This window comes from Pogona vitticeps, chromosome 1 (genome assembly GCF_051106095.1).
Source record: "Pogona vitticeps strain Pit_001003342236 chromosome 1, PviZW2.1, whole genome shotgun sequence".
Classification (NCBI taxonomy): Eukaryota; Metazoa; Chordata; class Lepidosauria; order Squamata; family Agamidae; genus Pogona; species Pogona vitticeps.
The window spans coordinates 120,491,193-120,514,293 of NC_135783.1; the positions used below are offsets into that span (position 1 = coordinate 120,491,193).

Below are 23,101 nucleotides of genomic sequence, written 5' to 3' on the forward strand. Positions count from 1 at the left end.
TTCCTCTGCCTCTTCGGAATCCAGCTTGTACTTCTGGGAGTTCTCGGTCCACATACTGCTGAAGCCTACCTTGCAGGATTTTGAGCATAACCTTGCTAGCGTGCGAAATGAGTGCAACTGTACGGTAGTTGGAGCATTCTTTGGCACTGCCTTTCTTTGGGATTGGGATGTAGACTGATCTTTTCCAATCCTCTGGCCACTGTTGAGTTTTCCAAACTTGCTGGCATATTGAATGTAGCACCTTAACAGCATCATCTTTCAAGATTTTAAATAGTTCAACTGGAATGCCATCACCTCCACTGGCCTTGTTGTTAGCCAGGCTTTCTAAGGCCCACTAGACTTCGCTCTCCAGGATGTCTGGCTCAAGGTCAACAACTACATTGTCTGGGTTGTCCGGGATATCCAAATCTTTCTGATATAATTCCTCTGTGTATTCTTGCCACCTCGTCTTGACGTCTTCTGCTTCTGTTAGGTCCTTCCCATTTTTGTCTTTTATCATGTTCATCTTTGCGCAAAATGTTCCTCTAATATGTCCAATTTTCCTGAACAGATCTCTGGTCTTTCCTTTTCTGTTATCTTCCTCTATTTCTTTGCATTGTTCATTTAAGAAGGCCCTCTTGTCTCTCCTTGCTATTCTTTGGAAGTCTGCATTCACTTTTCTGTAACTTTCCCTATCTCCCTTGCATTTTGCTTCCCTTCTCCTCTCTGCTATTTCTAAGGCCTCGTTGGACAGCCACTTTGCTTTCTTGCATTTCCTTTTCTTTGGGATGGTTTTCGTTGCTGCCTCCTGGACAATGTTACGAGCCTCTATCCAAAGTTCTTCAGGCACTCTGTCCACCAAATCTAGTTCCTTAAATCTGTTCTTTACTTCCACTGTGTATTCATAAGGGATTTGGTTTAGATTATACCTGAGTGGCCCAGTGGTTTTTCCTACTCTCTTCAGTCTAAGCTTGAATTTTGCTATGAGAAGCTGATGATCAGAACCGCAGTCAGCTCCAGGTCTTATTTTTGCTGACTGTATAGAGCTTCTCCATCTTTGGCTGCAGAGAATATAATCAATCTGATTTCGATATTGCCTATCTGGTGATTTCCATGTATAGAGTCGCCTCTTGTGTTGTTGGAAAAGAGTGTTTGTGATGACCAGCTTATTCTCTTGACAAAACTCTATTAGCCTTTGTCCTGCTTCATTCTGAACTCCAAGGCCAAACTTCCCTGTTGTTCCTTTTATCTCTTGGCTCCCTACTTTAGCATTCCAGTCCCCTAGAATGAGAAGAACATCTTTCTTTGGTGTCAGTTCTAGAAGGTGTTGTAAATCTTCATAGAATTGTTCAATTTCAGTCTCCTCAGCAATGTTGGTTGGTGCATAAACTTGGATTATTGTGATGCTGAATGGTCTGCCTTGGATTCGTATTGACATCATTCTATCATTTTTGAGATTGTATCCCATTACAGCTTTTCCCACTCTTTTGTTGACTATGAGGGCTACTCCATTCCTTCTACGGGACTCCCAAAATGTACCTCATAACAAAAAAGCCGATTTTATGGTTGGGGGAACAGCTAATGATCCTTGACAGTTCACTGCAGCCCTACTATATGCTCTACAGATTTTCATTATTTCCACAAGCAGTGTTCACAGAGGGGGTTATCAATGGTGTGAGGAGTATTTAATCAAACTAGAATTTGAAAGAAGATAATTTAATCAGTCAAAATTCCTGGAGAATTAGAATACTGGCCTTGAGGATTCAGGATGATTCAACCTCTCAGTGACTTATTAAAATTTACTCTTTTGTCACCAAACATGAATTTTCATGCTGCAGTGTGCTAGGTGTAAAGGACACAGAAATTGCCTAGAGCTTGTCCAATGGCGCATATAAGCTAGACAGACAGGCACACATCAGAAGGAAAGGGCTCCTTACGCACTAGCTGGGATGGCTAAGGAATTCTAGGAGCTGTAATCCCAACAAAGAGTTTTTCCAAACTTTCACGATTGCCACATTCCATGCAGAAGTGCTTTGGAGGTCTTCATTTGACTGGTGAACGAGATTAAGCATCCTCCATGGGATCATTTGGGAATCCATTCAGCAAAGTCATTGCTGGCTAAAGGAGGCTGGTAGTTTGATAGGGCTAATGCAGCATTATAAAGATAGAGTGACCTTTATCAGACCTTGACAGCAAAAGTAAAGGAAACATTTCTGTTAGCAAACACTAGCATAATGCAGCAAGCAGGCAAGCAGATATGTTAACAAAGAAATTGCATTTTGGAAGGAGCGAGGAGAGCTTTGCATATAAATATTTTGCTTAATTTCTCAAAGTTTAGGTTGATTTTAAATAGTTCTTATGCTTCTCCTCCTTGTATCTATAACCTACAGTATTTCTGTGCCAAATTATGTCTTGAGTACGACAGGACTGTAATTTAGATACACAGTGTACCAGTGCCCCCTGCAGCCTGGCTATGTTAATTTAATGATTTGTGGAGGGCAAATCCATTTGGTTCTTTTGCTTTCTTGTTTTATATACCAGTTGTAATACATATGATCTAAACCCCTAGTTTCATACTAAGTGTTTTAAATGCTAGTAAGGGTTGTGAGATCATTATTCAAAATCCAGCAGATCAGTAATAAGATAGACAATGTGCTCTTGCATTTAGGAATAGCAATGTGTGCTTGCAAGCTAACTGATTTATCTCTCCATCTTTCCCCCACTACCACCACTATAGCCATCAGGCTACACTGACTACTACGTTCTAGTAGTCAGTGTAGGCAAATACATGTTGATCCAGGCAATGCAGCACATGTACAGTCACAGACATCTAAGGGTGTGACAGACCCCTCATCCTAACCGATGCATGGATACATGAGTTTTTGCAGGCAACGGGAGGGAATGTCAGTATTCCACTAGCAGAGTGCATGCCTTGAATTCAGAACATTTCTGGTTCAATCTAGTTCAAAGGATTTCCAGTATCAGAGCTGGAACATACTGCAGAGAACAGATAATGGTGGGCTAGATAAACAATTATTTGATATAACGTAAAGCTTTTTTGCAGGTTCATGGAGGGTGGTTGAAACATAAAGCCTGCAATCAAGGACATCATTAGTCTGTTTAAAACCCTTTGCAAGGGAATTGAAATACTCTATGTATGGGCCACTTCCAATAAGGAAAATTAATACAGTGTAATTGGAGAATCATTTCTCTGTCTCTTCCTCACATTCATCTTCAGTAACGTGTGGATGACAGATGGACAGAGCATGTGATTTCCCCACGCACACACAACTTTCTATGCAAACCTCACACAACTCACAAGAAAAGCAGGTTAGAAAGCTCTTTATAAGCTGGAACATCAGAATTTGCAATATTATTGTGTTCACCAAATATAACCACCATTTGCCATACATTTTGAAGAAGGCCAAGATCCACCACAGCTGCATTGCTTTTTCTCTCTCTTACATTTCAGAAAGCAGTGGGGAGGGGGGTGAAGGAATGTAGCTGCTTACGATCCCAGATCCATGAAGTACACTATAAACTGATAGCTCATCTCTGCCACGCTGTGAGTGACTTCAGTGAAAGTGTCAAAGTCCTTCTCTTCCTAAGTGTTGATCTCACCCCACCCTTCTTCTCTCATCCCATCACCTAAGGTCATAAACATTCACGGAGTGCTTCAATGATCAGTGAAGATTTTGAAAGCCTTCTCATTATACACCATCATGTCCTCTTTGCTATCTAGGTCATAAATCTTTTTTTGCAAATCAGAAGGCAGTCCTCACAGGAAAGAGGAACCCATCCTCATAATACCGGAAAAGATGGAACTTTAACTCACATTTTCATTCTGTTCAGTCCCTGAGTGGCAAGAGTTTCAAGCAGTTTCAAGATGGGGACATGAACTTCAATGATTCAGATACCCAAGAAAGAAAGAAAAGTAGTAGAAAACCCTATTCTGAGTCTACCCTATGCAAGATTTCAGCAGCATATGATGTCCCAAACCATTTGGCTCTGTGCCTACACGTTGCATATTCGTCTCTAATTTGTCTCAGAGGGAAGAAGAGTGATCTATAAGAGCATTATGAAACATAGCCAAAAGGATAGAAAATCCTTGTAAGAATGGGTGCAAGATAATACCATATAATCATCATCCTTCCTGCATCTTCAAAATATTCCTTGCTTTTATTAATAAGGAATGACATGGAGTGCTTCAGGCAAATTTAGCTCACCTTGGGTGGCAGTACAGTATATAGAATGAGGAGCCAGGCCAAGTGACATTGAAGACAGTTCCAATTGATCAGCTGGCAGATTGCCTAAAAAGGAACTATCTGAAATGGGCCACAGGAATTAAGCAATTTAAAATAAGTGTCTCTCTAAATAGATCTATTAGATTTCAATGCATTATTAACACTGGACTTATTTCAATATCATCTTTATTCTGCAGTCAAAAGTTTAAACCTGCTTTTCCGAATCTGATCAGGAAAATGTAAAATTGTTGGAGCTAAATTGGAGCGGGTGAGTTTTTTTTTTTTTTAATTGCACTGACGGATTAATGCAGTCCAAGAATGCTTCGTTTTAATTTTCATCCAAACATGGTGGAAATATTCTGTTCTGAATTGCCCTAAATATGCAGCTAAATATGATGCAAACAACTTCAGGAAGACAAATATAGTTGCAAATACTATTGTGTGCACAATAGAAATGATAGCAGCAACAGCAGCAAAATTGTCCCTGATTAAAGGCTTCCTTTGGCAGTTTTGGGGTGCACATGACTTCACTTTATGTACAAACTGCATGCACCCTGAAATCACCAAAGGAAATCTTTAATTGGCAGCAATTGACCTTTGATGATGCTATCATTCCCATTGCACACATGGAGCCGTGCACCAGGATTTCAGCCATAGGTTTTGTTACCTGTGCAGATACTATGCAGTAGTAACGGGAGATTTCAACTATGCCGATATATGTTGGCTGTTAAACTCTGCCAAGAACACATGGTCCAACAAATTCCTTACTGGCCTTGCAGACAATTTCATGGTCCAGAAGGTGGAAGAGCAACAAGGGGAACGGCTATATTAGATCTGATCTTAACCAACAGGGAGGACCTTGTTAATGAGGTTGAAGTGGTGGGAGCCTTAGTTGGGAGTGACCATACTCTCTTCAAATTTGTTATACAGTGGGAAGGGGAAGCCAAGTGTCATCACACACATATAACAAAAAAGGATTTTTTAAAAGTTATGTCATCAGTAAAAGGAAAAAGAAGGAAATGGTAGAGTCTCTGCGTGGAGATGATAGCCAGCTACTAATAGGGGACAGGGAAAAAGCAGAACTACTCAACACCTTCTTTACCTCAGTTTTTTCCAAAAAGTAAAATAGTGCTCAACCTGAGGGACTAAGAGCAGTTCCAGTAGTGTGGGAAATGCAGCACAGAAGAGGTAGAGAAGTTGTACAGGATTACCTGGCTACCTTGGATGAATTTAAGTCTCCTGGGCCAGATGAATTACATCCAAGGATATTAAAAGAACTGGCAGAAGTAATTTCAGAACCATTGTCAATAATATTTGAGAATTATTGGAGAACAGGGAAGTCTCCGCAGATTGGAGGAGGGCAAATGTTCTCCTTATCTTCAAAAAAGGGAAAAAAGAAGACCCAAATAATTATCGCCCCATCAATCTGATCAATTTCCAGGAATTCCATCAATTCCTGGAAAGATTCTAGAGAAGATTATTAAGCAGACAGTTTGTAATTACTTAGAAAGCAATGCTGTCATTACTAGAAGTCAACATGGGTTTCTCATAAACAAGTCATGCCAGACTGATTTGATCTCTCTCTTTCTCTCAATTTTTTTAGAGTTACAGGCCTGGTGGATGAAGGGAACACTGTGGATGTACATATCTTGATTTCAGTAAGGCCTTCGACAGAGTTCTTCACAATGTTCTTGCAAAGAAGCTAGTAGAATGTGGGATGGATAGTGCTACTGTCAGGTGGATTTGGAATTGGTTGACTAACCGAACCCAAAGGGTGATCACAAATGGCTCCCCTTCATCCTGGAAAGAGGTGACTAGTGGGGTGCCCCAGGGCTCTGTTCTGGGTCCTGTGTTATTCAACATCTTTATCAATGACTTAGATGAAGGAATAAAGAGTAGGTTGATTAAATTTGCAGATGATACTAAATTGGCAGGGGTTACTAATTCTCCAGAGGACAGGATTGAAATTCAAAATGACCTTGACAGATTAGAGTCTTGGGCCAAAATTAACAAAATGAATTTCAACAGGGAGAAATGTAAGGTCCTACACCTAGGCAGAAAAAAATGAACTGCACAGATATAGGATGGAAGACACCTGGCTAGACAACAGTGCCTGTGAAAGTGATCTAGGAGTCTTGGTAAACCACAAGCTTAACATGAGTCAGCAGTGAGATGTGGCTGCCAAGAAAGCCAATGCAATTCTTGATTGTATACTCAGTAGGAGTATAGTGTCCAGATCAAGGGAAGTGATAGTATCATTCAATTCTGCTTTGGTCAGACCTCACCTGGAGTATTTGAATCCTCAGTTCAAAAAGGATGTTGACAACCTGGAACGTGTCCAGTGGAGGGCGACTAAAATGGTTAAAGGTCTGGAAGAAATGTCCTACGAGGAGCGGCTTAGGGAGTTGGGATCTTTAGCCTTACAAAAAGAAGGTTGAGAAGGGATATGATAGCCATGTTTAAATATTTGAAAGGATGTCATGTTGAAGAGGGAGCAGGTTTGTTTTCCAGGGCTCCAGAGACCAGGACACGGAGCAATGGTTTCAAACTACAGAAAAAGAGATTCCATCTGAACACTAGGAAGAATTTCCTGACAGAGCTGTCTGGCAATGGAATAGGCTGCCTCAGAGTGTAGTGGAGTCTCCTTTTTTGGAGGTTTTTAAGCAGAGGCTGGATGGCCATCTGTTGGGAGTACTTTGATGGATGTTCGCACATGGCGGGGGGTTGGACAGGATGGCCTCAGTGGTCTTTTCCAACTCTACGACTCTACCTGTACACGGGTCCAGTTCAGTAGATAGCTAGAAGACTGGCCAGTGCAATGACTGGAAGAGTTATAACAGTTGCAGAGATAGAGTAGTATCTTAGTACCTTCTCACCTGAGATACATTAATTTTCAGATTAAGATGCCATGGAAATAACGTGTTCTGCTGTGGAAGCCTCTTCAGACAATGTAATATGGAAATGTATTCTCCCTCTACTTAGAACCATATTTATATAATTCTCTTTCTAACTTTTGATGTTCCAGGACATCCAAACAACTGAAAATGAAAGCCAGGGCTGAGCCCTGGAAAAAGAATGTTCAGTAAAAGAGTCTAAAAAGTTCCTTGCCCAGATAGAAAACTGTCTCCAGCTGCATGTCTGCTTTTTTCACCAGCTGACTATGACTGCAAACCATGTTGTGAAATAGTTAAATATTCTTTAGCCACTAGATATAGATCTGTTTCAGTCTGCACTTGTGAGACAACATTTCCATGTCAACTGACAGTCAAACATTTCCAACTGTATTAGAAAGTACAATGTATAAAATACCCATTGTGGGTGGAATATTAGTTCGATGCGGCAATGAATGAACTAGTAAGCACTTTAAAATATACTGAAAATCACTGAGTGCTTTTATTGACAAAATCCTAGGCTATTGGCAATTCTTTCTTCTGTGTGGCCTGGCTAAGCAGCTGTAGTACATTATTTCAGAAACAAGTTATGCTTTTCCTCTTCCCATCAGAAATTTGGCATATCAGCGATTCCACCTTGCTGCTATATTTGCTGGGTGTTAAGAATGTTCTATTTGTTACTCAGTGGCCAAAATCCTGTTGCACTGTTATGCAAATGGTGTAACTTCTAGAGGTGAATTGCTGTAAATGGAGAAATCTCTGTAGACATTATCTGTTGCACACTTGAGTTGCACCTACAGAGATTTAACTTAATGGCAGTTCATCTCCAGAAGTTATGCCTTTGCATAACAGTGTAACAGGATTTCAGGTGTGTAATAGAATTTTGGGTCCTTTTAAGGAGAAAGGTGGGGTAAAAATATTTTAAATAAATAAATGTATGTTAGCAATATTAATTTACATTTTTTTTATTTTAGTAGAATATTGTCAACCAAAAAGAAAAAAAGGAAAGTGGGTGAAGATGTAATATATAAATGTGCATCATTGTTGCAGTAACGTTCCAGAAACGGCTTGTACAGCTGTTCAGTTTCCCTACTGAGGTGGAAAAAAAGTGAAGTGCTGTGACATTATTGTAGCTCCACCTCAGAATTCTCCTTTTATCTACTATTTCATTTCCTTGGACACTGCTTGTTCATCCCAGATTGTATGCCTATATTGCTTTATGTCGCCTCCCCTTTCTTGCTTATTCCTTCTTAAAGAGAGGGCCTTACATTTTATCTAGTGAAAATGAAATCATAGACATCACTTCTAAAGAATGTTGGAGGTGTGAGAGTCTTACACTGAAGATGCTTGTGTGTTTGCATGGAGAGGAGGAAATGGAGAAAGCCCTCTTGAGGATCCCTAGACTATCATTTACCCACTCTGTCATATACTAACCTTCCAACTAGACTGATATACTCTTAGTGTTACAGAATACAGTGTGGAAGACAGTAAGTACTGTGGCCTCTGGTTTATATAAGCAGAGCACATGGTTGTGGGATAGGAACAAAGTAAATGAAGTACAGATGGATGTAATGAACTTCCATGGTGCTGATTATATAAACATATTCAATCCTACTGCTTCCTTCGAAGGGCAGAGCCCAACGTTTTTCATTAATTGTGCAACTCACTAGCATGCCCTTATCTTAGGTTTGTAAAATCATTTTCAACCACAAGTGGCCACAATTGTATTCAAAAGGTGCAACTTTTCCCCAAATCTCATCCTTTTGTTCTCCCTGTGCTCCTTTATTGTTGGTTGAGATTAAGGATAAAGGAACATGTAAGTGGGCAATAATAAGAGTACTAACAGGAGGTGCTTGGAGCAAATGGATTGTAAAGCACTGCTCCAGTGCAAAAAAAAAGTATTTGGAACAGTTTTTGTCCTATAGCAAGAGAGGACAGAGAGAATTACAAACCAAGCTATACTTGCCCTATGGGGGCCACACTTATATGGCTCATTAGCTGAATGAAGGATTCTGACAATTATTACTCTCTCTGGATAGGCAGAGTTATCAGGCACAAATGGCCATAAAAGAAGGCTTTTTCCCCACCATAAGCTTTAATTAAAATTGCCTCGAAACTTTCAGTGTGAAGCAGAAGTTACAAATGTGAAATGTCAGCGTGCTCTGAAGTCAGTGGGGCTTACTGCCAGGTTACATGTGCCTAGGACTGCAGCCTAAGGCAGATTTTTTATTTAAAAAAAAAAAAAGGTAAAAGTTGCAAACCTTCTAAAATGCCTAATGATGTTTACCATATATGATTGGTGGTTCAAAACTCAGAGGAGCACAGAAATTGTGAGTGCTCATCAGTTCAAGTATTAATTGCAAACACGAACAGGAAGAACTGCCTGTTCAATTTTTAAGAGTTGGATCAACATTTCTGCATAATAAGTATCAGATCATTTCTCAAATTACAAAGGTGAAAAATGCTGAGTGGAATCAGTATGGCTTATCTCAACATCAAGCTGGTCTAATTTGCCTAAATACCAGCAAAGCTCTTTCAGAAATTTTTATTGTTGTCACTATCATTGCTATAGCTCCCCACACTTTACTGCAGACACAGGGCTTCTTCCCATTTTATTGTCACACAATTCCTTTATGTGATTAAAACCTGAGAGACAGATATACCATTTTAAGGACCACCAGTGTTCTTTAGGGGTGGCCATAAGCAGGGACATGAACATCGGTCTCACATTGAAACTACTGCTTCATACCATTTCCCTGTTGTGTCTTATCATCTATTGTCCTGTAAGTACATACCATGCAGCAGGGGAAAGAAATACATTTCTATCCAGATGTTGCTGGACTCTCATGCCCATCAACCCTAACTAGAATAATCCAGGGTAAAAGACCATGGGAGCTGGCCCCTAACAATAATCCCAGGAGGGCTGCATGTTTCCCACTCCTTCTTAAAATCACCATTGTGAAGACTTGCAATTTAAATTAAAACCATGTGCAGTATGTCCCATTGGATATACAGTATATCATAGTGGACAGAGTAATGGACTAGTACTAATCAAACTTGGATTAGAATCTCTCTTGGCCTCCAAAGCTCAATGCATGGGTGACAATGATAAAGCCTTTCCTTAAATATCTCACACAACGTGAAAACCCTACGTAGGTGACAAGACAGCACATAACACACATGACCCAGCAGAAGTGGAATTTCCAGATGTTGGACTTCCCAGAACAAAGTGTCCCTCTGATATGTTTTATATGCATATGCATTTCTGAAACAAATAACAGTATCAGAACTCAGCCCAGCCCTTTGCTCCCTTGATAGCAAAGAGAAAAGCTGGGTGAAGGGGAGGTGTCATCTGCTGGGTACTTGAAAATATGGTAGTACAGCCATAAGAGGGAGCAGGATCCTTAGTGTGTAGCAGGAGGTCAGTTTATGGCCATTACTAACCTGTTTGTTTGTTTGTTTAATTTATATCCCACCCATCTGGTATATTCTACCACTCCTTTCAGCCCTCCAAGGTTAAGCAGCCCAAGAACAGGCTAAAATTAAGCAGCCCAAGATCAGACTAAGCATAATTTGTCCATAGAGAAAGCTGGCCTGCATCATTCTAGGGAATTGTATACTTTATGAAGGTTGAGGTTATAGCCTTACAATAGGAACTGGGCATCTCAGAATACAGTTCTAGGAGGCAACTTTCTAATATTGTCTTCCATAAGAACTGTCAGCATGTAGTAAAAGGACAAGTTTGAGAGATAACTTTTTGTAAACAAAGAGTAGGGAATGCATAGCCTTCTAAATTTAGTTGGATTGCAGATCCTGGGGTTACGCTAAGACTTGCTGATGGGTGTTGCAGTTCAACAACATCCACAGGGCCATCGATTCGCCAGCCGGTGCCAAACCTTTCAGTCCTTTATGTTAGTTCTCTCCATACAGAGTTTATTTTGGATAACACTGACAAAGACAGTCTCCTACCTACATGTTAGTGTGATACACTTCAGGAATCTATCATCTTTTCCAGCTTCCTCATTGTGCATGGATAGAGGAACAGCTCTGATTTCCCTAGATTGGTGGTGTACAATATAGAATAGGTAGTACACCATGGAGTATATGAGGGCACAAAACTGTCAGATGTGGAGCACTGTATGCTTACAGTACCTGGGACACCCATGGGAACTGTTTCAAAAATTCCTGAATTGCAGATGTGACCCATCCTCCTTCCAAGATGTTCTCCTGGTTTCTTTAAATCTTTGTATTTAAGGAAGTTTTGTGATATCTAGAGAGATTTAGGCAACAAACTTCTGACACTTCTATCTAGAGATCAGTGGTTCCCAACCTCGGGCCCCCAGGTGTTCTTGGGTTAAAACTCCCAGAAGCCTTCACCACTAGCTGTGCTGACCAGGATTTCTGGGAACTGTAGTCCAAGAACTTTCGTGAACCCAAGGTTGGAAACCACTGCCTTAGATCAGTGGTTCTTAACCTTTGTTACTCAGATGCTTTTGAACTGCAACTCCCAGAAACCCCAGTCAGCACAGCTGGTGGTGAAGGCTTCTGGGTGTTGCAGTCCCAAACTCCTGAGTAACCCAAGGTTAAGAACCAGTGCCTTAGATGACGAGCGATGCACACATTTGGCAGTTCGGAGGACTTGAAAGATACCTGCCCTTCATCTCTATGGAAGTGCACAAAAGAGCATTCTGTTGTTGCTAACAGGATGAACCTGAAGGTGTGAGAATACGATATTGTTACAGACTGATCAGCAGTGCTAGTTATGTCAGTAGATTAGCCATGATTGATGAACCTGCTATAATCTAGCTACCTGAACAAAGAATTCTTTAGTGTGCACTAATTTTCCTCTCAATAGCTGTAGGACTAAGTGCCAGATTTTCTTACATAAATTTTATGCTGGTTACAGAAGCCAAATTTCCACCAGCTACAAACACAGATTTCAAGCATCTGTTCATGTGATTACAAATGTGATATAAAATGGCCTTTTTCATTCTGTACCTGATTCCTGGAGAAGTTCTGTGGCATGCTAACATCTGCTTTTCCTTTGGGTACTGCTCTTGGATGCCACTTTTTCTAAGGAAAGGAATTGTGTTCTCGTTGACATACAGAGTAATCAGCTTTATTTTATATTGAGTTTTAATTTTCCAAGGGCCTAATTGTAGGTTATTTGATGCTACCCATAATGCTACTTAAATACAGTCCTTCTAGCCTGGCATTGGTAACACTAACAACTGATCTTTGTGGTTTCAGGAAGACCTGTTTCCTGTCTGTTCTTGGAGACATTGAGGTTCAACCTGGGACATTCTACATGCAAAGCATGCATTTCCCTGTTAAGCTATGACTCTTGTCTTGATGTAATGAGGTTTGTCTGTGGACTGGAATGGATAGACAGTTGTAGAGTGACTGCAGGAGGGACGGGGTTATCCAAGGGCCAGCTCTTTATATTCTTGGTCATTTGGAACATCCACATGCCAGGGGTTGGGGTAAAGATAGGGTTAAGGTGGGAGTTAGATGTACAGGTTTAATTTAAATTTGCATCCTGCTGCCGAACAAAGCCAGTCTTTTTGACAACAAGGTATATCATTTGTTTAACAAAATAAAGTTGGATATTTTTTGGCCTAATACATTACAATGGGTGGGACAAAAAAGAACTCCACTAGCAAAAACAACACATTTGTTGGGAGAAACCTATGTCCCAGCCGCAAACAATCCTTTACAAAGCATGTGGGTAAAACTGAGAGACATTTACAGCATAAAATGACAATGTCATAAAAATGCTATTGTAAAATGCTTGTTACATACAGCTATGACCTCACCTGTCCGTCACTGCTAAACTGTGAGTCATCTACCAATGGTGTGACAGAGGGTAGGACATAAGGGGTGGAGCTGTGGTATAAATGTGAGTGAATGTGTGTGAGAGAGTTTAGATAGGGCCAGATAGGGCTTTGATAGGGACTGAGAGGGCTTGGATAGAGTTAGGAGATCTGTGTTATATAGTGAGAGTCTGTGTATGCTAGAGCCTTGGTTATAGTGAGTGAATTATTATTTAATTATAAGTGATTTACCATTGTACCCAATAAACCTGAGTTTTTATTTTGAAATCATATTTTGGCCTGAAGCTACTTATTTGAGGGAATGGTTGGTGGCAGTGGAAAAGAAGAGTGATTTGGAGTGACGTAGCGACCCCCCTTTGTGAGGTAGAGGGAGGCCGTTACACTAGCAAAGAACTCCACTAGCAAAAACAGCACATTTGTTGGGAGAAACCTATGTCCCAGCCGCAAACAATCCTTTACAAAGCATGTGGGTAAAACTGAGAGACATTTACAGCATAAAGTGACAATGTCATAAAAATGCTATTGTAAAATGCTTGTAGCTCCAGTTTTTTTGTGAACAAAAACTAAACCTGCAGGACTAAAATGCCCATTCTGATGGATGATGGTTCCAATGACACAGTCCCAGGTGAGGTGTTTCAGAACAGATTTAAATCAGTAGTTTGGAAATGTTATTTTGCATTATAATGGTCAATAAAGATATGATCTCAACTTTACAATGTATCTTCCCTCTTGTAATGTTCTAGCACAGCAGTTGCATTAAACTCCTAAGCATGTGATGACCGGAATAAAAACATTTTCATGGCCAAGCTACAGCTCATGTTTACCCGTGACATATCTTGATATACTGGGAAGTAAATTCCACTGAGTTTGAGGTAGTTTTCTCTCTAATATCAGGTACACAGGATTCTAGCCTTCATTTTTCACCTGTTTGTTTTAGTCATTTGTTTCTTTAAAATATAAATCCACTTTCTGCGATGCTGGCCCCCAAGGCAGCTAAATATTTTGCTATAAGGGAATGGCAAACAATCCAGAATAAAATTATGGGGAGATGTGAGGCTAAAACAGTAGTATAGTACTCACTGAATATTTTGCAACCTTGCTGAAAGTCAAATGAAGCTTTGATAGATACGATTCTACTATGCATTGCTGAAGCTTCCATTCCCTCAATTACTAAATGACTTTTAAATGTTTTCTAGGTCTTTATTCAAAGAAGCGTTTTAGTTAAACTGTTTGGAATCAGGAGCATTACTTATTCATAGCGGTTGGAATGAATTCTGAATGCACTTGCAAATGTTTGATCGACTAAAGAGCTGGCACAAGAATTTCCATGATGAATATATACGTATATTTTGTGTGTGTGTGTGTGTGTGTGTGTGTGTGTGTCTTCTTTTGGTGAACCCTTCATTGTAGAAATGCTTATGCCAGCACTTTAATGGACCTAACATCTGCAAGTTCAGAATTCATTCCAAGTACTATGAATAAGTAGTATAATATATAATACGTACCGTATTACATGCAGAGAGATCATCATATCTGTGGGATCAGCACCCATGGTTTCAGTAATCTGCTGTGCTGCTTGAAAATAATAAATGAAATATTAAATTAAAAAAGGGGAACCAGAGAAACAAGACACTATGCTTTATATATATAGGGCTTGCATAGCTGCAATTTTCAGCATCTGCTGGGGGGCTTGGAAACAATCCCCCACAAATACCGTAGTTCTGTTGTATTTGTTGTTGTTGTTTGCCATCAAGTAAGATCCAACATACAGTGACCTTAATAGTGTTTTCAAGATAACTGAGATATCTTAAGGACTGATTTTACCAGCTCTATACTCCTAGTGAGCTTCCATGACTGAGTGGGGATTTGAACCCAGGCCTCCTGAGTCCTAGTCTGTTACTCTACCCACTACACCACATCGGGTATCTCACTCACATAGATGGCTGAAACAAGCATGAAGAACATCTTTGGGCCTGAGAGCGAAATACTATTTCAGATGATTTTTTTTAAAGGCTGGGGATGCATTCCAGTTGGCCCAAAGGCCCTGCTGGACCAGAAAAGGTTGGAACCAGAAATAACAACACTTATCACTTTTACTGCCAGCATGCCAACCTTAGGAGGAGCATTTCTACTTTCAAGCGAGTACAAGGGTGTGAAAACTATCCAACAGTGGTGCCCTTGGGGAGGGGGCACTCGGAGGGCCATATTTGGCCATAGGGCCTAAAGCCCACCACTTTGTTTTAAAACACTGATTTTGGGAACTTTAATTTATTTATTTATTTATTTATTTATTTATTTATTTATTTATTTATTTATTTACTTACTTACTTACTTACTTACTTACTTACTTACTTACTTACTTACTTATTTATTTATTTATATTTATTCCATTTATACCCCGCCTATCTGTTCATTACGAACACTCTAGGCGGCTTACATATATATACTCAAGACTTAAGAACAGCGAAACAGAACATGTTTACATGCTACTTTTTTTAAAAATAACAAGTGATGCAAAGAGAATACCCTTTTAAAAAAGGAGCATCTAGCACAAACATATAATTTTCCAAAAAAAATAACATTATTGGTTATTATGGGTTTTTCGGGCTCTTTGTCGTGTTCCGAAGGTTGTTCTTCCTAACGTTTTGCCAGTCTCTGTGGCCGGCATCTTCAGAGGGCAACAACCTGTGCTCTACCGAAAAACCCAGAACAACCATTAGATCCCAGCCGTGAAAGCCTTCGCGAATAACATTATTATTTCTTTTAATATGGATCACTTTGAATATCGTTCAGAAAGCCAGAACACAAAATTTTAAGACAAAAATGTTTAAAGATCAACGCTGCTATTGTCTTTTGATCTTTTGAGGTAGCAATCTGATGTGCACTTAGCTGCAAATAATTTGTGTTGTGTTTGGGGAGACAAACAGCCATATAAACATGTGTAGCACATTACATTCAAGTCCTTAATAGAGGTTCATTGTTTTGTGAAATGACCACCGATGCATTAGCAAACAGGTTTTCTCCAAAGTATGTGACCAAACCTCAAATCACAAAATGGAAGCAATTCCCCTTGTCTATTATGCAAATAAATGGTGAAACAGCTTTTTAACTGTGTAATTTTATTCAGGGTCTGAATCTCCTGAAGACATCTGGCTTTATGCAAGTGTTCCATGTGTTTGCTTCGATAAGGCCAGCTCAGAGCTATTGTATTTCTTGTTAGCTATCCTGCTTAGTGTTTGTTATAATGTCCTCGTAATCAAGCATAGATCATTTCGCATGTATTAAAAATGCACACACTGGAAATCTGGCATTTATAGTTGAACTGCATTTGTACCTTGCATTTTCAAAGATGATAGAAGACTTGGAGCTGCTGTACAAGCAAACCAGTGTGGTCCCAGGGATTCAGGGGGGAAAGCTGAAATTCTGGTCCCAGAAATTCAGGGTGGAAAGGGGAAACTTATGGGAATCATTGGTGTTCCCATAAGTTTTGGGTACCTTTTGAAGGCTAATTGTGGCTAATGGGCAAGATGCCAGGGCATTTCTTGGTCACATGCCTGGTCACATGCTCAGTTGGACAATTGAGATGTTCGCTAGCATCTCATGAGTTCACTGCAGTTAGCTGTGGCACATTACCCAGGCCTTACCGCAGTGGTTCCCAACCTTGGGTCTCCAGGTGTTCTTGGACTAAAACTCCCAGAAACCTTCACCACTAGTTGTGCTGGGCAGGATTTCTGGGAGCTGTAGTCCAAGAACATCTGGGGACCCAAGGTTGGATTGCCAGTGTGCTGTAAGGGACAGAGTGATGGACTAGGACTCTAAGGTGAAATGTTCCCTCATAAAGCCTTTCAGAAAGAATTGTCAAAGTAGACACTGAAAATCTATGGCAAATGACAAGAACTGAATGGGGAGTGAGAAGGGATTTTGGATTATAGAAGGAAAGCAATAGGAAAGAATTCGTAGAGGAAAAGACAAAAAGAAAAAGAAGAAAGGAGTTCAATAGGTGTTCTAACAGGGATGTGACTCTTTTCCGTCCTGATCCGTCTGTGTCTGACTGCAAGATTTCCTCCCCTCCCCCCACAATTAGTCATGGTAACTTGCACGATTCTGCTTATATACATATACAGTATATACATAGAGAGGGAGACACAGACACAACCATTATACAGTATTCCTCTTTTCTGCTAAGAAGGAGCACTCAAACATCATCAAAAGCAACTCAAAAACAGATGGTTCAATAAAACCATTAAAATCACAATAACAAAAGTGATTTCACAAGAACCTGTAAAAGCATTTTAAAGGCTCTTATGAAGACATGAGTCTTCATGCCCCACCTAAAAACAGTAGGAGTGGGAACTGACTGCAACTCTGAGGGCAGTTATTTTCTCAATCTGGAGCCACGTGAGAGAGCTAGTCAAGTGTGTCTCCACAGGTGGTGGTATTCTCAAGAGAGCATTTCCCGAGGAAGTTAATATCTAGGCAGATTTACAATGAAATGTAGTGGGCACATAGGCAGGCTCCAAGCCATTTAATGTTTGTTTGTTTGTTTACTTTTAAATACAAGTACCTTGAACTGTACACCACTTGGTGCCACACATACAATTTTAAAGTTAGCAGTCAGCAACTTGCACACCCTTTAAAAGTTTAGAAGTTTAAATCATCACCTTGAACCATGCACCAGATACTGTACTGGCCTGCACCAGCTGCAAAGCTTCCAGGCACTTTTCAAGGGTAGCCCTATGAATGAGAGCTAGGATTTAGATGGCTCTTGGGAGGGGCTGCGGAAAAGACGAAAGCAACAAGCCGAATACGTGCACAGTTTAAAGCAGGTATTTGGGCAACACAATAGGGGTGTATGGAGTCCAATAGTAGAGTTAAACAGAGTTGTGTATTCAGAGTTTTTCTAACAACTCTCAGACTGCACAAATGCTGGAAGCAGGTGTAAGCCTCAGGCTCTGTTCTCGTCATTTAGTCATTTAGTCGTGTCTGACTCTTCGTGACCCCATGGACCAGAGCACGCCAGGCCTTCCTATCTTCCACTGCCTCCCGGAGTTGTGTCAAATTCATGTTGGTTGCTTCGCAGACACTGTCCAGCCATCTCATCCTCTGTTGTCCCCTTCTCCTCTTGCCGTCACACTTTCCCAACATCAGGGTCTTTTCCAGGGAGTCCTCTCTTCTCATGAGATGGCCAAAGTACTGGAGCCTCAGCTTCAGGATCTGTCCTTCCAGTGAGCACTCAGGGTTGATTTCCTTCAAAAGGGATAGGTTTGTTCTTCTTGCAGTCCAGGGTATTCTCAAGAGCCTCCTCCAGCACCACAGTTCAAAGGCATCAATTCTTTGGCGGTCTGCTTTCTTTATGGTCCAGCTCTCACTTCCATACATCACTACAGGAAAAAACCATAGCTTTGACTATGCGGACTTTTGTTGGCAAGGTGATGTCTCTGTTCTACATGCTAGCAATGCTGCTGCTACTACTCTATGAATGGTGGCTGTTCTCTCCTTCACACTGTTTTTCTTTGTGTTTCATTTTTCTCTTCTTCCCCATCCAGTCTCATTTGCTCTTTCTTCTTTTTAGCTCTCTTCAGATTTTCTTCTTCTTCTGTCCTCTCTCTCTCTTCAAGTCTCAGGATCTCTCCAAGGTTCTTCTTGAAGTTCACAAAGACTTGAATTTGTACACAATTTTGTTTCCTTTATTTTAAAATAATAATTAACTGAAAAGTCTGTCTCGTTGCTTTCAAATGTTGCTTGGAAATCAGTGAGTCATGTGTGTAGATAAAACACTAGACAGCTAAGAAGCAAAATGTCAGATTAGTGAATGGGCTTAATTTGTTTTTTTTTAAATATAAATTAAGGCAAGGATAAACCGTTCAAATCCTCAGTGTTCTCACCTCTTCTTCATCAGTACAATGGTGTGCAGTTGGCAGAATTCAACTATTTCACTATTTATATGACATGATTTCCTATGACATGAAAAGAGAGCTTATAATTGGACAATTAGAAAGAAGTGTGCTTGGCTAGAAAATGAGAAGCAGACTGTCAAACAGATATTTAAAGGACTAAATGGCATATTTGGTATTCTGTATATTGTGACAACTGAAGCAAAGGTTTATGTGACAGTGAAGGACGCTCATATGGCATCCATGCCATAATGGCAGGCATAATCGATGGACTCCTCTCTATGCTATTTCTACACACCATACTGTGCACTTTTTCTTAGAGGCAGTGGCTGGGGAAAGCAAGGAGATAGTGGTTGGCTTTTTGTGCTGGCATAGGAAAAATCACCAAACGTGCATATTGAGTTTATGTACACACAAATGGCTGGCTATATAATGCTGTCTGCCATCTGGATCAGTTAAAAGTGCCTATAATATGCATTTTCTGTGATAAGAGAAGATGCATGTTTTTACATTGTGTTAGCCAGTTTAAAAGGAAAGTTCCATTTCCTTGGGGTGACCAAATCAATTCCATGTATTCATGGAAATACAAGAGCTCTGCTGAACAAGGTCCATCTAGTGCAGAATCCTGTTTTGCTCATCGGCTAGCCACATGATTCTAGTAAGGTGGCCAGCTGAGCTTGAAATTAACAGTCATCTGTCCAGCCACTGGTACTGAGTGGCAGACTTCCTGCAAATCTGAGATTTATTGATTTCATTGTCAGTGACAAGATTGCTTCATATAAATGCCTAAAATGAAACAAATTTTGTTCCACAGGTTTTCCCTATCTGAAGGAACATCAGCAGCCATCAAGGGCACTTTTTCAGGGGAGTCTGAAGCATTCAAGGCAGCTTCATCCTCACCGACCCACCCAGGATTATTATCAGCCTGCCCAGAGAACTTGTGCCAAAATGGAGGGACATGTCAGCAAATTAATCTTCCAGGCAGTGTGGCTTCATTTCAGTGTGACTGCCCTCTACATTTCACTGGCCGTTTCTGTGAAAAAGGTAAGCGTGCTTCACTTTTCTGTGCATTTTCCAACTTACGAAAAAAATTACAGTTCTTTTGCTGATTCCAATAACACAGAATGCATAAAGTAATTTTTTTTGGGGGGGGGGTTCTAAGGGAAATATGGTTGAGTGAAAGAGTTGTCTAACTTGGATCATGCACACCAGCCCTAGTAGTTGAATTTATTTATATTGGTTTCATCCTTGTAGCACCAGAACTGTAGATGCCTAACCTGTGTTATTCATTCACCTACACAAATATACCCACACACTGGCTGAAATCCAGTAATGAGTCACAACTAGAGTAGGGCCATTAAATTAGAATGTACATAGGTGCTGACTCACCAGCTTCACAGGGGTTCAATTGACCTTTTCTTGTCACTACTGAATTTTAGCCATTGAAAGAATACATGTGGTGGGTGGGCCAGGAACGCTCCTTGTTAAGAAGAACTCTATGGAGGTCCACCACCATGGACAAAATTATTATTCTTAGCATAGTAAATTGCACTAGAATAAGCATACAGAAGCAGTGGAAATTTAGTGCGTCAACTCCTTGTAAGTTCCATTAATTAAAATTGGTCTACTCTAACTGTGACTTACTAGGTTTGGATGCATCTCAGTTAGTGTAGACCCATTGGAATCAATGGAAGTTATGGAACAGTTGACTAACTAAATCCCTACTGATTCTGTGGGTTTATGCTTACTATGCTAAGCAACAGGATTTTGGCCTATATGTATAAAGTCTTTTCTCAAACTGTTCAGAAGTTGAGAAGCATTTGATGATGTGGGGGATGTGGCCAGAACACATAGCAGCAGTAGATGCAGCCCCAACCTGTGTACCTTTACAACACCCCATTATGCATTATTGGGGGGGTGTGTGTAAGTTTTTGGACTACAACTCCCAAAATCCATGGGTAGCCATGCTGGCAATTACAGTACTGTATATCCAAAGAGTAATGTTCTCAGCAGTTATGTTGACAGGCTTCAGCTTGAACAAACTGAGTATGTAAAGTTGTATCAAACTTATATCAAAGCTGTGTCAGTCTGGCCACATTTTTTTTCTGTTATGGGTCTACCTTGCAGCATGTACTGGAGATCAGGAACAGGATACAATCTAGAGAGTGTTGGATCACATTGATTGCATGAGGATTTTAGTGCATTTAGTTTTTAGCAGAGGCAATTCTAATTACTCTCATGTAGGACCTTGTTATTTTTTGCACATGGGTTTTGTTCGTAAGGGTAGGGGTGAGGAGAGTATAAAACTGATCTGCTATGGTACGCATGTGTGGAAAGGTCTGTTCTACACATTCCAAGCAAGCACACAAGAGGCATTATATATAGAAATGCATTCTACTTTCATTTGTCACACTGTAGGCATTGTTCCTGCATATTGTTCTGCTTCTGTCCAGTGTATGTGTGTGATCATTATATGCAATACACTTGTGCTGAAATTCAGAAAAGTAGTTTGGGGGACGTGGCCTGATCCTGATTGCTCCCCTGGTTCTAGACTGGCAGGAGGAATGTTGGGAAGCAAAGATCCTTCTTGGTCCACGGTCCCTTTCACAGAGTACTGGGGATGGATGTGGGAGAGAAAGTTTTTAAGTCTTCTCTTTGCAAAGTCAACCAAGTGTTGGACATCTCTCTCTTGCTTCATTGGTCCAATAGAGCTAGCCTTTTGGACTGAGACACACTTTAATCTAGAGGCTGGTGTGATAGGTTTGGAAAGTTGCAGACAATCTGTCAGTCCCAGATATGTACTTTATCTTGACAGACACAACCACCAGAATGGGAAAGTGAAAGGATCCTTTCTGCCTTATTACTAGATCACCAGAATATAACAAGAATTAGGTTGATCCATACTTGAATATTGAATCGAGGCAAGCAAGAATCAGTTTCTGACAGTTTCCTGTCGAAAGTCTGAGAAAAATATTTTCTTCCAGCACTCCCATCACTGCAGGGTCATAATGGAAGTCTTGGGAGCTCTCAACAACAGTAGAAATCAGAGAAGCTTTTAAAATCTCTAGATCATTTATCAATATCTACTGCAGGACATTCCTCTTGCTTCAAGCAGTACAATATGTGAGCCAATAAAACTCAGCACCCGTTGTCCAACAGGTCTTTGATAGATTAGGGGAAGCCCTTTGCTAATGTGACCTTTCTGAAGGGTACCGTAAGAGTCAGCAACCTGCACAGAAAGCATTGTCTTCTCCCATTCCTGTTTTCAGCAGAATAATGTAGCATTGTCCAAATTCAAATGGATTATATGGTCTGGTGTACAACTGCAGAGGAATAAGGCTGCAAATTCCTGACTGGTACTATTTCAAAACACAAAAGGAATGCTGATTTAGTATTCCCAGAGGATGGGAGAAGGTAGCCTATTAAGAGTAATATTTGTATTAAGAGTAATATATTGTATTTATGTAAGAAGGTCCTTCTCCAGCGGGGGGGGCACTTGTGGTGAAGGCGGGAAACAGACACGGAGGCTCATCACGGGGTTCATTATTAAACACTTTATTGTAAACAGCTTCCAACTCTAAAGGATCAAACGGATCTTGCAACAACCGATCATTCAACAAATGGTACTTCTTAGGACGAACAGTAGGAACCGCGGTTTGTTCGCCTAGAAGGGAGCTGGCCCAAACTTCTCCCTGTCTGTCATCTGACGCAAAGGCGCGCTCCTCAGTGCACACACCGTGCCGCAGCAAGGGTGGCGGGCCCAATCTCCCTCTAAAGGTTTCTTCTGATATTCTGGCCCGGGCCGAATCACACGTCTCCCTCCCCCAGGATAGTTCAGGGGGAAAACTGAAACCTTCCATTCCAGGGGCTCAATACCTCTGCCTTTGGCTCCCAGGAAGGGTGGATCCGGCAGTAGTCCCCCTCCTGTCATCAGATTAGGGAACCCCGATGTTGCTCCAGACGCTTGACTTGGGTCGAGAATGGGCTCAGTCTGGACCCCTCGGTGTCTTGGTCTGTTCACGTTTAAGTCTGTCCAAGTTCTAAAGTCCCGCGCGCCTCCTCCTTCTTTTATCTCCTCCCACATAATTAGATCCACCTCCTCCCCTCCTTCTTCCACAAGACACACCTCCTCAGCCCTCTCAGACACCACCTCCGTTTGGTCCAGTTCTATCAGCACCCCTTCCACACATCCGCCTTCCTCTACATCTTCCTTTTTAACGGAGGACGGCACACTCTCTCGATCACCTTCACACGCCCCC

The 23,101-nt window shown here is 40.8% G+C and overlaps 1 protein-coding gene across 1 annotated transcript in view; it reads left to right on the forward strand.

Annotated features, from left to right (window-relative positions):
• The window catches only part of LOC110073003 (eyes shut homolog), a 112,517-nt gene extending 90,682 nt beyond the window's left edge, over positions 1-21,835 (forward strand). Inside the window, exon 7 of the mRNA XM_078386662.1 lies at positions 19,657-21,835. Coding sequence (XP_078242788.1) covers positions 19,657-19,951 — 295 coding nt within the window. The 3' untranslated portion in view covers positions 19,952-21,835. The remainder of the gene's footprint in view (positions 1-19,656) is intronic.
• Positions 21,836-23,101: the final 1,266 nt, after the last annotated feature.